Below are 17192 nucleotides of genomic sequence, written 5' to 3'. Positions count from 1 at the left end.
ACAGATAGTCTTTGATGTGATCAGTTTCCGTTCTCACAGCACTGATGTTGTTACAGGTGTGACCCCGAAATAGTGAAATGATAGGATTGTGAAGACACATGTCTTTCTGAATGATAAGTATGGTCACGTACCCATTTGTTCAGGGACGGTTCTGATGTCCCACTGCCGCTCCCATGCTATACCTGATTGAATGTCACTTTAGGTGGTATTATACACATATTGCTGAGACTGAAGTGAATTGTGCCTTTGATAATTCGGCCTGTTTGGGGAACAATCTTATCCTAACACATTTCGGGGTGGATTCTTCTGCGATGCAGTCTGTAATTTCTTACAATACTATAACAGTCATATAACAAATTGAAACAATTTATACAGCTGGTCAAATGCCAAGGAAAAGAAATAGGTTTTTAACCTGGATTTGAAAGTAGTTAAGGTAGGAGCAGTTCTAATATGTGGAGGCAGGCTATTCCAAAGCTTAGGGCCAGCCACAGTGAAAGTGCGATCACCCCTAAGCATCAATCTAGATCTGGGAACCGTTATTAGCGCTTGATCACATGACCTGAGAGTTATAGAGGCGTTATGAACAGATAGAAGCTCCGTAAGGTATGAAGGAGCTAGATTCTTAAGAGATTTGTAGACTTGTAGGAATTTGTTCGTCGTTCTGAAAAGAGAAAAATAATTCTTTCACCATATAAAATAAGTCTAGACTTCATTTGGGTTAACTCAAGGTCTTTAATAAAAGGGCATTCTTCACAAGAAGAAACTGAATATCTAATTGAAAATAACTTTCTTGTCTTACCAATAATAATGTCTTACCAATTTAGTTTGAGCAGCGTAACTGTAGTACATGATTTGTGTCTATATGGGAAATGATGAAAAACACTGTTTTCTGGTAAGTCTTGCCTCTTGCCTTGCACTATGATTGGCTAGCAGTAATTACTAAATACTGTATTACTAATGATTGCTTGCTCACAGTGAAAATTCCCTAATGATTGAATTGTGAATTTGTGTAATGCTTGCTGGAGTAACATAGCACTGATGAATGTAAACATGACAGTGATCCAGAGACAGAGATGCTACACTATGCTACAGAATATACCATAACAAGATAAGTAACATGCTAAATGCTAGTTTTATGCTTGTCAATCAATGTGAAGTTAGCTCAACTAATACCGTAGATTTTAATGTAGGCTGGAGGGTAGATGGGTGGAGTGTGAATTCAGGGTTTGTTTCCAGTAAATTTACGTACAAGGCTGTGAAAAGGTTGTGAAAAATCTTGATTTCTTTTGTTTTTGTATATATCTCATAATAGATAGTTTTAGATCTTCAAGCAAAAACAACATAAAACAAAGGCAACCCGAGTAAACACACAATACAGTTGGTTTTTTTATTGAAGTAAAAAAAAAAGTGACCCAACACCTATAACCCATGTGAACAACTAATTGCCCCCTTAAGATTAAAATCTGCTTGTGCCACCTTTAGCAGCAATAACTGTAACCAAATGCTTCCGATAACTGGAGATCAGTATTTCACAGTGCTGTGGTGGAACTTTGGTCCACTCTTCTTTGCAGAACTGCTTTAGTTCAGTCACATTTGAGGGTGTTTGAGCATGAACTTCCCATTAAAGGTCCTGCCCCAGCATTTTAAGTCAGTACTTTGACTATGCCACACCAAAACATTAATTTTGCTTTGGAGTAAGGTGGACTTCCTATGCTTTGGGTCATTGTCTTGCTGCATAATCCTGCATAATAATTTGCACTTGAGTTTCAATTTACAGACTGAAGAACAGACATTCTCTTTAGGATTTTCTGGTAGAGGGCAAAATTCATGTTTCCCTCAATTATTGAACATTGCCCAGGCCCTGAAGCAGCAAAGCATCCTCACACCATCACACTGGCACCACCACACTTGACCGTAGGTATGAAGTTCTTTTTGTGGAAGTCGGTGTTTGGTTTACACCAGATGTAACGGGACCCCTGTCTTCCAAACCTCTGTCTTCTTCAACTCATCAGACCACAGAACATTCTCCAAAAAGGTTTGAGGATTATCAAGGTGTGGTTTGGCAAAATTCAGACAAGCCTTCTGAATGTTCTTCTGGGTTAGCAGTGGTTTTCACCTCCCCACACTTCCATGGGAGCCATTTTTGCCCAGTGTCTTTCTGATAGTGGAGTCATGAACAGTGACCTTTATTGATGCAAGAGAGGCCTGTAGATCCTTTGATGTTGTCCTTGGGTCTTTTGTGACTTCCTGGATGAGTAGTTGCTGTGCTCTTGAAGGAATTTTGGAAGGTCGGCCACTCCTGGGAAGGTTCAGTACTGTGCCGGAGTCCCAGAGCCTTTGAAATTGCTTTGTAACCCTTCCCAGACCGATGTATTTCAATCACCTTCTTCCTCATCTTCTTTCAAATTTGGCATAGTGTGTTACTGTGTAAGACCTTTTAACCAACTTCATGCTGTTGAAAAAGTTCTATTTAAGTGTTGATTTGACTGAACAGGGTTTGCAGTAATCAGGCATGGTTGTGTCTGGTCTAGCTGAACCTCATTATGAATGCAGTTTCATAGATTTGGGGAATTAGTAACTACGGGGGCAAATATATTTTCACACAGGCCCAGTTGGTATTGGACAACTTTTTTGCTTCAATAAATAACATTATCATTTAAAAAATGTATTTTGTGTTTGCTCAGGTTGCCTTAGATTTTGTTTTAATTTCTGAAACTATTTAGTATAAGAGTTTCACAAAAACAGAAGAAATCAGGATGGGGCAAATACGTTTCACAGTACTTTATGTTGCTTAATTTGAATACCATTCCTAATCATCCATCAAGATCTGGCATAGCCTATTTATTCTACTATTTGCACAATCATTTTCATCTCTTAAAGAGATTCAATCATATAGTAATTATAAATTATTAACATACTTTTCAGAAGGTCAACATTTCTGTATTATAAATTCTTTATAATACTGAAATGTCGTAAGCTGTAATCATCAATATTAAAACAAAACAAGGCTTGAAATATTTCACTTTATGTGTAATGAATCTAGAATATATGAAAGTTCCACTTTTTGAATTAAATTAAGGAAAAAAATGAACTGTTCCATGATGTTCTAATTTTTTGAGATGCATTTTGTATTTTATTGAGCATATACCTTTATACCTGTATTTTATTGAGCATTGCATTGATTTTACATTCCTGAAAGTGCTGCTGGGTTAAAGTCCCAAAAGCATTGCATCACTCTTCAGTGATTTACTACAAGTGTTTAAGTAAATATAACACATATCAGAGAAGATAAAACAAGCAACAATGATTTTATTTATTTTTAATTTTTTTAAATGAATTATTCAGCCCTACGGTCGATTAGTATGATTCATAACCCTCTCATGCAGAACTCTGTCTTGCTCTGTGTTGGCCAATACTAGCTATTGAATACATTAAATCAAATAAACACTTAAGGCAGTGGTAAGCAGAATCAGAGAGCCTATGCTGTTGTTGCTGCAATAAGACCTGTGAGGTAATTAGATATTAATTGTACTGTTGGCACTTTGAATGGACAAGGACTGTATTTCTAACCAACTCAAAGATGCTTAGCTGGACAGATTTATCTTGTTAAGTTACAGAGGCAAGAGATAGAGAGGAAGAAAGACAGTCTGAGACAGAGGGTAACTACGAAATGAAAATCTACTATATGCTCTTGAATGTTCATGTGATGTTTATAGTTATATAACCTAATCTATAATTTATACGGTCTGACACGTGCAGAGTTCAAATAACTGGTCATGCCTAATAAAATCAGGTTACTATTCTGTTACGCCCCTCCCCCCATTGTTTCTCTCTCTCTCTCTCTCTCTCTCTCTCTCTCTCTCACATACACACACACATACACACACACATACCTACCCCATCATTTTCAGAAACCTTGCTGTCTTGTCTGTAATTGCCTTATAGAAATGCTGTGAGGGACAGATCATTCCCAGGAACAGCCAGAGTAAGGAGACAATCATAAGTGCAGATTGAGAAAAAGAAGAGATTTGGTTTGTGGAGGGAAGGGTTAATAGTGAACAAAGGAAGTGAGCTATGGCCAATAGAGAGTAAATGACAAAGTCTGAGGAAGCAACTGTAATTGAAAGTTGATTTGAGAGTGAGCGGGGACCAGTGGCCCTGGTGGTTATCTGGGGTTCATAGAAATCTATGCACTTACCAACAGGTCCATCTTACCAAGGCCCATCTGCATGCTGCCAAGCATCTCATAGATCTGGGACAGCCTTTCTGGGTGTAGACACCACTCTCCTGAGCGTGCTTGCTGTCCGGTGGCACCACATTCCTTTCTAGCCAGCGAGGAAAGCGATAGTAGTAACTATCTCTCTTTAATAGGGCATCACTCCCAGGAAGAACCCTATTGTTTGAAAAACTCTGCATCTCTATTAAGAGGTTGTTTCCCAGTGCATGGAGATCAAGACATGTCTCTGTTTATTTTGTTTGGGGTCCAGCCACTTCTGAAGAGATTGTAGGTCCAGCAACCCTAGGGGTCCGCTACCGCCACAGCTACTGGCAACAATACCAGCATTCTCAACAGAAGTGTATAGCACACTAGTCAACTTGAATCAGGGTCTAAAACTGCCAGCTGAGCATGGCGTGTTGGGATCTGGCATCAAAGAGCAGTCAGCACAGGGGATGTCCAAATCAAACAATGATTCTTTTATCCATTTGTTCAGAGGGCAAAATATGGTATATGTAATTTAGTTTTTTTTAAACTAATTACATTTAAGTCTTAGTGTCCTGAAATGTAAGCACTGCACACCAATGACTACACACTTAAATGAAAGTACAGATATGTACTAAAATTGATCATAGTTTAAAAATTAATTTGACTAAACAAACGAAATAAAGTATAATATATCTATTGTTTCTACCTATCAGCTGTATTTTACTGTTGCCTTGCTGGAACATGATTTTTTTTTGATAAAAATATTTGGTTTGTCTGACAGGCTGTAAAAAAGTCCTGAGGTGACACATCTGTACGGTTATTGAGTGCTCCACAGCAAAGAGAAAGAGAAAGCTCAAATTTCATATGTGGATAGACAATTTATTTATATTTCATTTTTTTCTTTATACAAAGGTCAGGACTCTTGAATGACGGTAGAGGGTGCAATGCTTTTTCACTGATGACACGGATCACAGGATAGTTCTCAGCACAGTATGCAAAGCTTCTCAGTACAACTACCAAAACCTATATAAAGTCAGTTTAACTAGTCATCAGATACCCAGTATTATCTAGCAAGAATTTATGAGGAACCCAATTTAATAGTAGCTGAATTTAGAACATGCGAGATAGTGGGTTAATGTCTCCAGTGCATTAGGAATGTGGTTGAGAAAAAAAACAATCACAGGTTTACTAATGTGCATATTCTCATGATTGCAACTGTGCATGTGTTTGTGGGGTCTGGCATCGAACGCCCTGTCATAAACACGCTAATGATTAATGACCTAATAAGTCAATTAATCAACAAAGTCAGTATCACCATCATGGAAACACAGACACATATACAGTGGTGCTCAAAAGGTTGTGAACCCTTTAGAATTTTCTATATATCTGCGTAGATATGTCCTAAAACGTTGTTAGATTTTCACACAAGTCCTACAAGTAGATAAAGATAACCCAAATTAGACAAAAATATTATACTTGGCCATTTATTTATTGAGGAAAATGATCCAATATTACATATCTGTCATTGGCAAAAGTATGTGAACTAGGATTAGCAGTTTAATTTGAAGGTGAAATTAGAGTCAGGAGTTTTCAATCAATGAGATGACAATCAGGAGTGAGTGAGCGCCCTGTTTTATTTAAAGAACAGATCTATCACAGTCTGATCTTCACAACACATGTTTGTGGAAATGTATCATGGCGTGAACAAAGGAGATTACTGAGGACTTCAAAAAAAGAGTTGTTGAGGCTGGAAAAGGTTACAAAACCATCTCTAAAGAGTTTGGAGTCCACCAATCCACAGTCAGACAGATTGTGTACAAATGAAAGAAATTCAAGACCATTGTTACCCTCCCCAGGAGTGGGGACCAACAAAGATTACTCCAAGACCAAGACGTGTAATAGTCTGCAAGGTCACAAAGGAGCCAGGGTTACTTCTAAACAACTAAAGGCCTCTCACATTGGCTAATTTTAATGAGTCCACCATCAGGAGAACACTGAACAACAATGGTGTGCATGGCAGGGTTGCAAGGAGAAAGAAACTGCTCTCCAAAAAGCACATTGCTGCCCATTTGAAGTTTGCTAAAGATCACGTGGACAAGCCAGAATGCTATTGGAAAAATGTTTTGTGGACGAATAAGACCAAAATAAAATTTTTGGTTTCAATGAGAAGGGCTATGTTTAGAGAAAGGAAAACACTGTATTCTAGCATAAGAACGTTATCCCATCTGTGAAACATGCTGGTGGTAGTATCATGGTTTGGGCCGGGACGACTTGCCAGCATTGATGGAACAATGAATTCTGAATTACACCAGCTAATTCTGCAGGAAAATGTCAGGACATCTGTCCTTGAACTGAATCTCAAGAGAAAGTGGGTCATACAGCAAAACAAGGATCCTAAGCACACAAGTCATTCTACCAAAGAATGGTTAAATAAGAATAAAGTTAATGTTTTGCAATGGCCAAGTCAAAGTCCTGACCATAATTCTATAGAAATGTTGTGGAAGGACCTGAAGCAATCAGTTCATTGAGGAAACTCACCAACTTCCCAGAGTTGAAGCTGTTCTGTACTGAGGAATGGCCAAAAATTCCTACAAGCTGCACAAGGGAGTCACACCAGATATTGAAAGCAATATAGAAAATTCTAAAGGGTTCACAAACCTTCGAGCACCACTGTATATAAGTACTTGCTCTCACTGGGCTGGGCAACATGCACAATATTTTAAAAGATAAGATTATCCTTTTTTTCTGCGAATGCACTGGAGCAGGACGATTATGAATGACAAGCTGTGGTTTCTCCACAGAATGGTATAATCCAGGCCAGGCAGCAAATCAGTGTCTTAGCCTGTATTTAAAAGTATATGCATGTGTATTGAGCTCAGTCCCACAACATCTCTCAGGCAGAGCTTAGTGACACTGCTGATGCACTGCTCCGATGTGGTTTTTTTATGTGCTTTTCAGTGTGCATTAGCATCACATTAATGCTTGCACTGCTCACCACTGAATTAATGACGAAACTGCGTATGTATATTTGTGTGTGTGTGTGTATGTGTGTGTATATATATATATATATATATATATATATATATATATATATATATACGCACTTGTGTGTGTGTATATATATATATATATATATATATATATATATATATATATATATATATATATATACACACACACACACACACACACACACGCACTTGTGTGCACTTGTGTCAGCAATCATTAGAAAACATTCAGCTGTGTCAGTATGTAGAGAAGGAATCACTCAAACTACTGTAGATACCCCCTACAATGGATGGCTCAGACATTTTTATTAATAAACTAAGGTGCATATTTCTCTAGGTCTATCTATTCTCACTGTTCTTCTATTAGTAGGCGTATAGGTTATTGTTCTTTGATGCTGTAAGACGTCAGTTACGGTAAGAAATATGCATCTTAGATACTGTATTTTTAATCCAATCTAAATTCTTCAGTGTTGCTAAACAGTCTTATGAATATGAGAATGCAAGAGAAAAGTGTTTCTTTTCCCATTTGTTAATTTTCTTTTGTTAAATTTCATTCATTCATTCATTCATTCATTCATTCATTCAGTAACCATGTTTAAACCTGGATTGGACTCCATCCAACAGTAACAGATATTTAATTATTATGCAAAATTCATAGATATTAATGTAAAATCTTCAGATATAGATATATAATTAACAGACCCAGAGGGTTTCCTCCAACTTCACACATATATGGACTGGCCTCTCTAAACTGCCCCTTTGTGGATTGAGACCGTGTCATGGTGAAGGGGCTTGTGTCCTTCACTGAACCTAAGGGCTATGTTAGTGGAAGTTACTTGATGCTACCAGTAGAGCCATTCTTGGTGAACAGCTCTGAGGGGAAAGAACAAAAGTGAAAAGAAGGATTATTCTGGCTGTGTGTGCATGTCACTCATAGGCATGAATAGCAAAATACTACTCAAAATTCTAATAAACAATTTTGAAATGAGTCATTTGATGTTAAAATGGGTCTGGAGCTGCCACATTTCTCTCTCATAGAGTGAAAATAAGCATGAAACACAGTGGATTTGTGAAAATAAAGAAGAGCAAAGTTTCACTTAGTGTCTGCCCACTCTTCCATATACACACAAGCAGTCGTGTGTTTTCTGGGGCTGAATTTCAAATGTCTTTCTATACCACTCATAAGGGCACTACGCAGGGCATTTCATATGATATATATTACATAGAGGGCAAACAAAGTGAGTAAGAAGCTATTGGGGATTTTCCTTAACTAGAAGATGCCGAATTTTACTTGGATCATGGGAAGAAATGTATACTATATGGCCAAAAGTGTGTGGACACCTGACCATCATACCCAAATGTGCTTGTTGAATGTCCTATTCCAAAAGTTGGTCCCCTTATAATGCTATAGCATACAAAGACATTATAGACAATTATAGTGGCCAATTATAGACAATTATACAAATAAAAATGTATTTGAAACACGAAATTGCTCTTTAAAATTTCTTAAATTATTTAAATTGCTGGCCTCTTGACAGGAAAATGAGTTTTGAAAAGAGAAACAAACTACACTAGTCTACTACTGAAGATTTTTGTGCTGGTAGAGAAGTAATTCCAGCCAGAGACATCAGTGTGTGCCTGGATTTGATAAATTAGTGGTCTGCACCATTTTTTTGACACCACCTGTATGCCTCAACTTGGCTCTAATGGTACCTGGGCAAGATCAGTAGTCAAATTCAGCAAAGGTAATAAAGTATGACATGGCTTGCTTGGCTGTGGAAATAGCAATGACATGGAAGATTATGGGCAATTTTCCAAGCTGTGCCATGCTGCACTGTGTAGTAGAAAAGCCTGGATTAGGGTTAATGGGACCCACTCCTGGATGGACAGTCTTAGACAGACTGGATCTATACAATAGAATCAAAAAGACTGAAGCAAAAGCATTTGAAGAACCGAACTCTAAGGCATGGGAGGAGTTTGGAGAGGCCATGGGTAAAGACGTTTGGGTGGCGTCAAAGGTGTTCTGGCAAACTGTTTTGCACTTCAGGAGGGGGCGCCGAGACCATGCACAAACTCTGCAAGGAAACAGTAAAGGGTCTGCACTTATAGCGCTTTTTAACCTTAGCAGTTCTTCAAAGCGCTTTCCACTGTTTCTCATTCACCCATTCACATACACATTCACACACCACTGGCTGCAGAGCTGCCATGCAAGGCGCTAGCTTACCATCGGGAGCTACTTGGGGTTCATTGACTTGCCCAAGGAGACTTCAGCATGTGGAGACGTGGACCGGGAATCAAACAGCCAACCCTAAGATTAGTGGACAACTTGCTCTACCACCTGAGCCATAGCCGCCGTACTCAGGTCTGAGTATGAGTGCAGTGAGAGTTGTGTCCACATTCATAATGTTAAGTCTAAAGCATTTAACGTGGATGTCGGACTCAAGGGTGTGTCACATATCTCCACTCCCGTTTGTGGTTTTCATGGACAGGATATTAAGATGCAGCCACGTTTTAGAGAGGTGTGGGGGATTAGAGGTAACATTCCTGTTATTTTCAGGTGATATTTTCTGCCTCTGAAATCGACAGAAGTACAGCCTCAGAGATTAGGTTCCTTAGCAGGGATACTGGGCTTGCTTCCCATGGTAGGGAGCTTTGCAATCAAGGAGAGCCTTGGAGTAGAACCATTGCTCTTCCAAATCGTTAGAAGTCAGCTGACCATATGCCCCTGGTCAGCTCCTCCTAGAACTGTATCCGGTATATCCTGCTGGACTCAGGAACTGTTCCGTGGTCTCTGTCCGGTGGGATGTGCTGAGAGATTATTAGTCTTACCATTGAGATGTGTTGAGAGATTATATCTCACAATTGGATTGGGAACATCTAGGGATCCCCAGTAGGAGCTGGAATCTGTGACCAGGGAGAGAGAAGTCTTGGCTGACCGTCCCAGACTGTTGCCACTGCAGCCAGGAAAAGTGGAAGGAAAATGAATGAATGAATGAATGAATGAATTTCCCCTAGGTGTGAGAGTGTGTGTGATGCCCTGTAGTGGCCTGGCATCCTATCCAGTGTGTATTCCTTCCTCCTGTCCAGTATTCCAGGAATAAATTCCGGATCCACTCCAACCCCCACAAGGATTAAGCTGATAGCGAGACTTGCTAATAAAGTTTCAAGACCAAAATTTTACATATGTTGTATGTACAACAAGATTATATTGCTTGATATATTTATTCAGTACTGGGAGACCTGAGGTCTAATCCATTGAAATACATTTGTCCAGTGACCACATTGTAAGGTGACCCCACCCCCACCCTAGCATATGTTAACTCCATTATAACGGTTGGTAAATAAATTAATAAATAAAAGTCTCCTGGGACACCATCTACATCTCATGCATGGGGTCTTATTTGTTAGACTTTCTGACTGATAAAATTTCCTACTTGAGGAAGCTAGAAGTGCTATCATCTGCAGCTGCAGCTCGCCTTGTGTTTTATATCCTGCTTAATAACACAGCTGTTCATCAGGGCCAAAGAAGCGTGTGGGCTTCTCTTATTCTGAATATAAACATTAAAGATAGAGATGTCCTGCATTGTTTCTCACACACAAAAACTTAATGATGGCATCATCAATCTTACTGTGGTATGACTAGGTTCCAGACTAAAGTGCTTACTTGTAATATCTGCTTCTCTCACCAGTGTTTAGTTTATCCAAGTTTTGAAATACTGGAAATAAAGCACCATAAAATCATTTAAGGTAGCACACAGTCTTATTTCATTTGTTGTTTGTGGTGTGATATATACAGTGTGGCAGTGCTCTGATTGTGCCAGCAATCCTGTTATGCAAACCTTTAATAAAATTGCGTCTCAAAAGACAGTCACGTGTTCTTTTAAAATGCTAGTAAAGACAGTGAAGTGATTACAGTTTTTTTTTTGCTGTAGCAGTTTGTTGTTGCAACAAAACATCCTGGGATGCATTGCATTTTGTAGTAATTTACTATAAAATGTTCAATACTGCATTCCCCCACACAGTGCATAGTGCTTAACCGTAAAAGAATGTAATTTAAAATGCAATTTTAAAATTATGGCAATTTTTAGTGTAGTAAAATCTAGCTTGGATAATTGGAAATTGAAGTCAGTCCACGTCTTTTGTGCTACTATGTTTAAAATGATATTGTCCTTCCTTTTACAGATTATTGTCTTTTCCTGACTCAGTTTGGGTGGCCCTGGACATTTTGGGTGAATATGGCATAGAGCCACAGACACAGTTAATGAGACTGAGATGGTCTACTGCTTGTTCACTGGACACTGATTAAGTGTAGACTAAAGTATGCTGTCTATAGGGACTTGCTAATGAAAGGAATTAGTAAGAACAGGCATTGGAGTACATGGATTGAATGCTCAGAATGCTTATTAAAGAAATATAACTATTATTGGTGTGCATAAGCATCACAGGAGTCTCTAAAAATAAGTCTCATGGTGACATGAGCATGGAATTAACAATCAGCCTTTTCTTGTAAGCATCTCATTGTCAGCAATAGACTTCTCACTCCAGATGTGCATTTTGATGATAATCATGTGCCTGTTCAAACTGAAGCATGATGGAGTAGTGCTCTCATATTTCATTAGGTGCATGGTTGAAATGATAACAAAGCATCGCTGAGGGAATCTGTCGATAATGCTCCCCTCAGCCAGGGTCACTTCAGTACTTTATTAACCCATCCTTTAGTCCCATGTCAATACAGCTTTCCCCTGGCATACAGACCCACCTGCGACGCAGCCCAAGCTAATGGGTGAGCCGACATAATCCAATTAAACCAAGTCAGACTTTTCTTCAAATCCCTGCATATGCAGACAGAAGGATTTATACCTGGCTCCCTCTGGTTCAGCAGAGTAGTAAACTCGAGATTCTCTCCAGAATCATCCTGACAACATGTCATAATCAAACTTTTACACAGGCATAGGCATACGTTTTAAAAACGTAAAAATTGTCAACTGAACCAAATGTTCTGGTAAAAATTAAATATTAAGAATAATGGATGAACACGATGTAATTCCCATATAAAAGCAGCATGTGGTCACACTTGGGAATAGGGATGGGACAGCAAAAATAATTTAGATTATAGAAATCTAGAATAGCAATGCTTCAAGACACAGAGAAATTTGTTTCATAATTGCATGTTGGTCTAAAAATCAAAACTGAATCAAATCATGAGGTGCCTAGAGATTCCCACATTACCTGTGCATGTCAAGAGGCTTGTGAAGGCACTCAGCAGAGAATGCCTGTCTCCCTCAGTGTGTGTGTGTGTGTGTTGTAGGTGTTGAGTTAATACAGTGGTTTGCTACAACACAACAGAGCTGTTTCCTTTGAAAAAAAAATAATAATTACAAGTAGATCTTAAAGAGTTCTAATAATGTCCAGAAGGAGAAATACAATCTGTGAATGAGTTACTTTCTTTGCTTTTCCACCTCAGTAAAGGATCTGACCAACTAATAAAACAGAAGTAAATGCACATCTTTATGACACTGTAGCAAAAAGCTGCATGGCTAACATGGGAGAAGTAGAAACTGAAGTTGTATTGTCCTCAATTTTTATGTTTTTGCGCTTTTTTTCCACATGACTTTTAACAAGAGATGCACTGATGTATAAAGGCTATTTTTCACGCTATCGGCCATCGACCAATAGTTTAAAAACATCCGATGATCAGGGCCGATTATATCCTGTCAATCAAAAAAGGGCGGGAAAACACATCGATTTAGTGCTGTGTGTAAAGAAGATGTCTCTTAATGACAACAAAACTGCAGTTAATAAGCTCTGTAAGCTCTGCACTGCTAACATTTTACACCGGAAGTGAGCAGTAGTGAAGCGGGAGTTTCGGCGTCAAGTCTAATTTTTTTTCCCGAGCTGCACGCGCTGAATTAAAGTGCCAGTACACTGTTGAAAGATTTAAATGAAGATGAGTTCACAAAAAAGTATATATTGCACAGAACAATATATTCGTAGAGTAGTATATTTCATATCCAGTTAATGTTAATATATAAAAAAGTTTATATTATATATTACCAGTTTGATGTTCAGTGATGAAGGAGAAATGCTTTTGTTTGTGGTGAGTGAATGTGAAACTAACAGGAGGTTTTTTTTTTTTAGAATTCAGTCAATGTTAATATGAATTAATAACATTCAATAAGTTAAAAAATCTTAGTTGAATCTTCAGAATTTAGTTCATGTGTTCATGTTAATGTGAGTAATGTGTTCTCTGTTTATGAGAGCAGTTACTGTGAAACAACTTGTTGAAATGGAGAGAATAAAGTTTTTCCTTCAGAATTGTGGAATTAATTATTATTAATTTAAAAGAAGGTATAAAAGCCAAACTATCAGTATCGGTTATCGGTATCAGCCGATATCACTCTGAATAATCAGTTATCGGTATCGGCTGAGAAATTTAGTATCTGTGCATCTCTACTTTTAACTGTTGCGTTTTTTTGGCTTGCTCTCAGCTAAACAAAGTATTTTTAAAGAAATGGCAAGTAAAACACAAGTTTGTGTCAGTGGCTAATTGTGGCCCATCATGGCATTTAATACACATGCTCTACCTGCAATAATGCCTCTTGCAAAAAAAAAAACGGTTCCTACTATGGAGCTAAAAGAAATGTTTCCTGGAACTAAAATCGTCACCAGTTGCTTCAGTGGAAAACATTTCAGTACCTGAAAACGCTCCTATTGTGGAAACGCATCTTAATGAACCTGCTTGAAATGACGTGGTTCTATTCACTACCTAAGACATTTCACCTATAAATATATTCATTATATTTATATTTATATATATTTTTATATATATTTATATGTATATTTATATATATTATTGGTTAGCACGTTCGCCTCACACCTCCAGGGTCCGGGGTTCAAGTCCCGCCGGGGCCATGTGTGTGCGGAGTTTGCATGTTCTCCCCGTGCTGTGGGGGTTTCCTCCGGGTACTCCGGTTTCCTCCCCCAGTCCAAAGACATGCATGGTAGGCTGATTGGCATGTCTAAAGTGTCCGTAGTGTCCGTAGTGTATGAACGGGTGTGTGAGTGTGTATGTGATTGTTCCCTGCGATGGACTGGCACCCTGTCCAGGGTGTACCCTGCCTTGTGCCCGATGCTTCCTGGGATAGGTTCCAGGTTCCCCGTGACCCTGAAGAAGGAGTAAGCGGTAGAAGATGGATGGATGGATATATTCGTTATATTTCATTTATATAATATTAGTACTGACCCATGCATCTGTAAGAAGTTGTTGTCACGTTGCGAGACGTAAGGGAGATTAGGACGGATGCAAGTGCAGTTAACAGTTTTATTTAAGGGAGACAAAGGCAGATAAATCCAAATCGTAATCCAAAACGTAGTCAAGACAGGCAAAGGGTCAGGCGATCGGCAAACAGGCATAAATGGGGCAAAACAGGAATCAAGGTCGCGGTCACAGAAAACAGGGTCAAGAAACAAAACAAGAAACATAAACTTGTACAAAGAACTGGGAGCGGGAAAACCAGCGTGGACTAAATGGACTAATCTAAAGTTTAACCTAACTAAATCTAACAAGGAACATAACATGGACAACGCATCTAACTATATCTAATGAATCTATCTAATACTCCACGCTGTGTACTGGGAGGCGCGCGGTATATAAGCAAACATAATGAACGTTAATTGCTGACGGCTGACACCAATCTAGTTACATGCTCGAACAACAGCCAATGACAGAACAGGGGGGAGACAGAACAGAAACATAACAGATGCACGTGTCCACAGTAAACAATGTCCCAGTTGTCAAAATCCGAAGAGCATGCGCTCACTGAGCACTTGTGCACATAGCTCGTGCATGCGCGTGCCCTCTCATCTCTCCGAACGCACTGCCAGACGGGGAGATCGTGACAGTTGTCAGCAGTAAACATGGAGTAAAATAAAGCTCTGAGCTGTTAAATTGAAGTGGAGTAGCTCTGTGATACTCCAATAAAAGAACAACTGTTTGAATGGAAAGGTAATAAGAGAGGAGAGTAGCTGAACAGATAAAGTCTTCACAAAGCGTACATTATTGTTAGCTGAAATAAAAGGGACAGATTTATTTTCAGACCTTATTGTATAGCTTTAGATGCCCTACGGTGCTCTCCTCCATGATGCACAGAACTGAATTTGACAAAGACTCATTTCTTTATTTTATACTTAAACACGTGTAAGACGTTATGCATATCCTGCCTTATAGTGCGGAAATAAACTATTGTTCTATACTACCTTTAGACCTCGGTTTACATAAATGTCTCTGAGAGTTCAAGTTCAAGTGGCTTTTATTGTCATTTCAACCATATACAGCTGGAGCAGTACACAGTGAAACGAAACAACGTTCCTCCAGGACCATGGTGCTACATAAACGACACACTAACCACATGAGACGACACAGAACTAAATAAGATCCATACATATTTACATAAAGTGCACATGCAGACGTGTGTAAACAACACAGGACAGTACAATACTACTAAAACAGGACAATAGGCAGAGTAAGTGACAGTGTAACGCTGAACAGTACACAGTTCTAGTTAGGAACTGTCTGATATAACAGGTAGTGCAGAAGATAGGTCTGCACTTATGGTCTGCACTTATATAGCACTTTTTCACGGTTAGATAGGTGACAAGGAATAACAGTATAATATAAAAATGGTATAAATGTAAACATAACATGCTATGACTGAGTATTCAGCAGATTAGCTTATACCAAATATGGACATAGCAGTTATTGTGGTAGCAGCTAGGCTTTCGAATGGAAGTTCAGATGTCAGGGAAAGAGCGAGAATGCAGGATGATGTTGAAGGACTGGAACAGTGTCCTCTGCACCTCAGATGAGGTGGTTTAATCGTGGTTTTGATGTTGTTTTCAGAACTGTAAGCCTCTTCTCATACATGCACACAGCAGCATGTGCACACACACACACACACACGTACATAAATAGTAAAGACAAATGGATACATATGTGTGGGTGTGTGGGTGGGTGCATGTACAGTATATCAACTTGACTACTATTGACATGGCTTGTGAATGGTCATTTGTTGTGAAGAAGTATAGGCCTTCTGTGCCTGTGATTGTTGGGTGTGTGCGAATCCAACAAACAGTCAAACGATGACAGGTTAATATCAGCAAGTTGTTGTCAGCACGGCCAGCACATGACAACCTTTTACCTCCATTTATGCTCATTCTTCCTTTCTCTTTCTCCTACTCTCTATCCCACACTCCTCCCTCCTCTCTCTTCTCTCAAACTCACCAAAAAAAAAAAAGAATGTTAAACATTAAAACCTAGCTTTTGAATATTTCATATGAGTGAGTGAATGTACTGAATCTCTGTGCTAATAAAAGCATTCAGAAAGGGAAATGTTTGCTGTATTGATGACTCAGTCCTTTCCAATTGAAATGAGTAGAAAAGGCCATGCTTCATAATGTTCAATCGATAGCTCATTATAGGGGCTGTTCTACGGTAAAATGTGATTGGCTATTCAGAATACACACAGTTATATTCAATACATATTGGATAGTTATAAAATTAATAGGCATGATATAAAGAGTAGGCATATTCATGGGTAAAATAAGACCTTGGGTTGTGTGCTTGGCCTGTAGTGATTATTTCTCTCTTTGCAGGTGTTGCAGATGTACCTGCCCTTCTGTGGAATCGCTATCTCCAATGCTCAGCTCTTTGCTGCGTCCAGAAAGGAGTATGATAGGAGCAGGGTAAGAGAGCTACAGTTGTTAATGGAACTGTCTGGTGCTTTGCTGCCAAACAGAGCATTTACTACAGAGCCACCTACTTTCAGTTAAAGAGGAAAAGAGCAGTGTTAACCCATGTAGTACTCAGCTGTGAAGTCCAAAGAATAGTTGGGGGGATACAATGGTCTGAATCTCACATCTCATTATAAATCCCAGTATAGGCCCACTGCTGACAATGTGTGTATGTATGTATTGATATATAG

The 17192-nt window shown here is 38.9% G+C and overlaps 1 protein-coding gene across 1 annotated transcript in view; it reads left to right on the top strand.

Moving 5' to 3' along the window:
- Window positions 1–17192, top strand: part of pde11a (phosphodiesterase 11a) — a 70667-nt gene that overhangs the window by 11288 nt on the left and 42187 nt on the right. Inside the window, exon 3 of the mRNA XM_053627898.1 lies at window positions 16858–16953. Within this exon, the coding sequence (XP_053483873.1) occupies window positions 16858–16953 (96 nt within the window). The remainder of the gene's footprint in view (window positions 1–16857; window positions 16954–17192) is intronic.

This window comes from Ictalurus furcatus, chromosome 6 (genome assembly GCF_023375685.1).
Source record: "Ictalurus furcatus strain D&B chromosome 6, Billie_1.0, whole genome shotgun sequence".
Classification (NCBI taxonomy): domain Eukaryota; kingdom Metazoa; phylum Chordata; class Actinopteri; order Siluriformes; family Ictaluridae; genus Ictalurus; species Ictalurus furcatus.
This window is presented reverse-complemented; position numbering and strand designations above follow the sequence as displayed.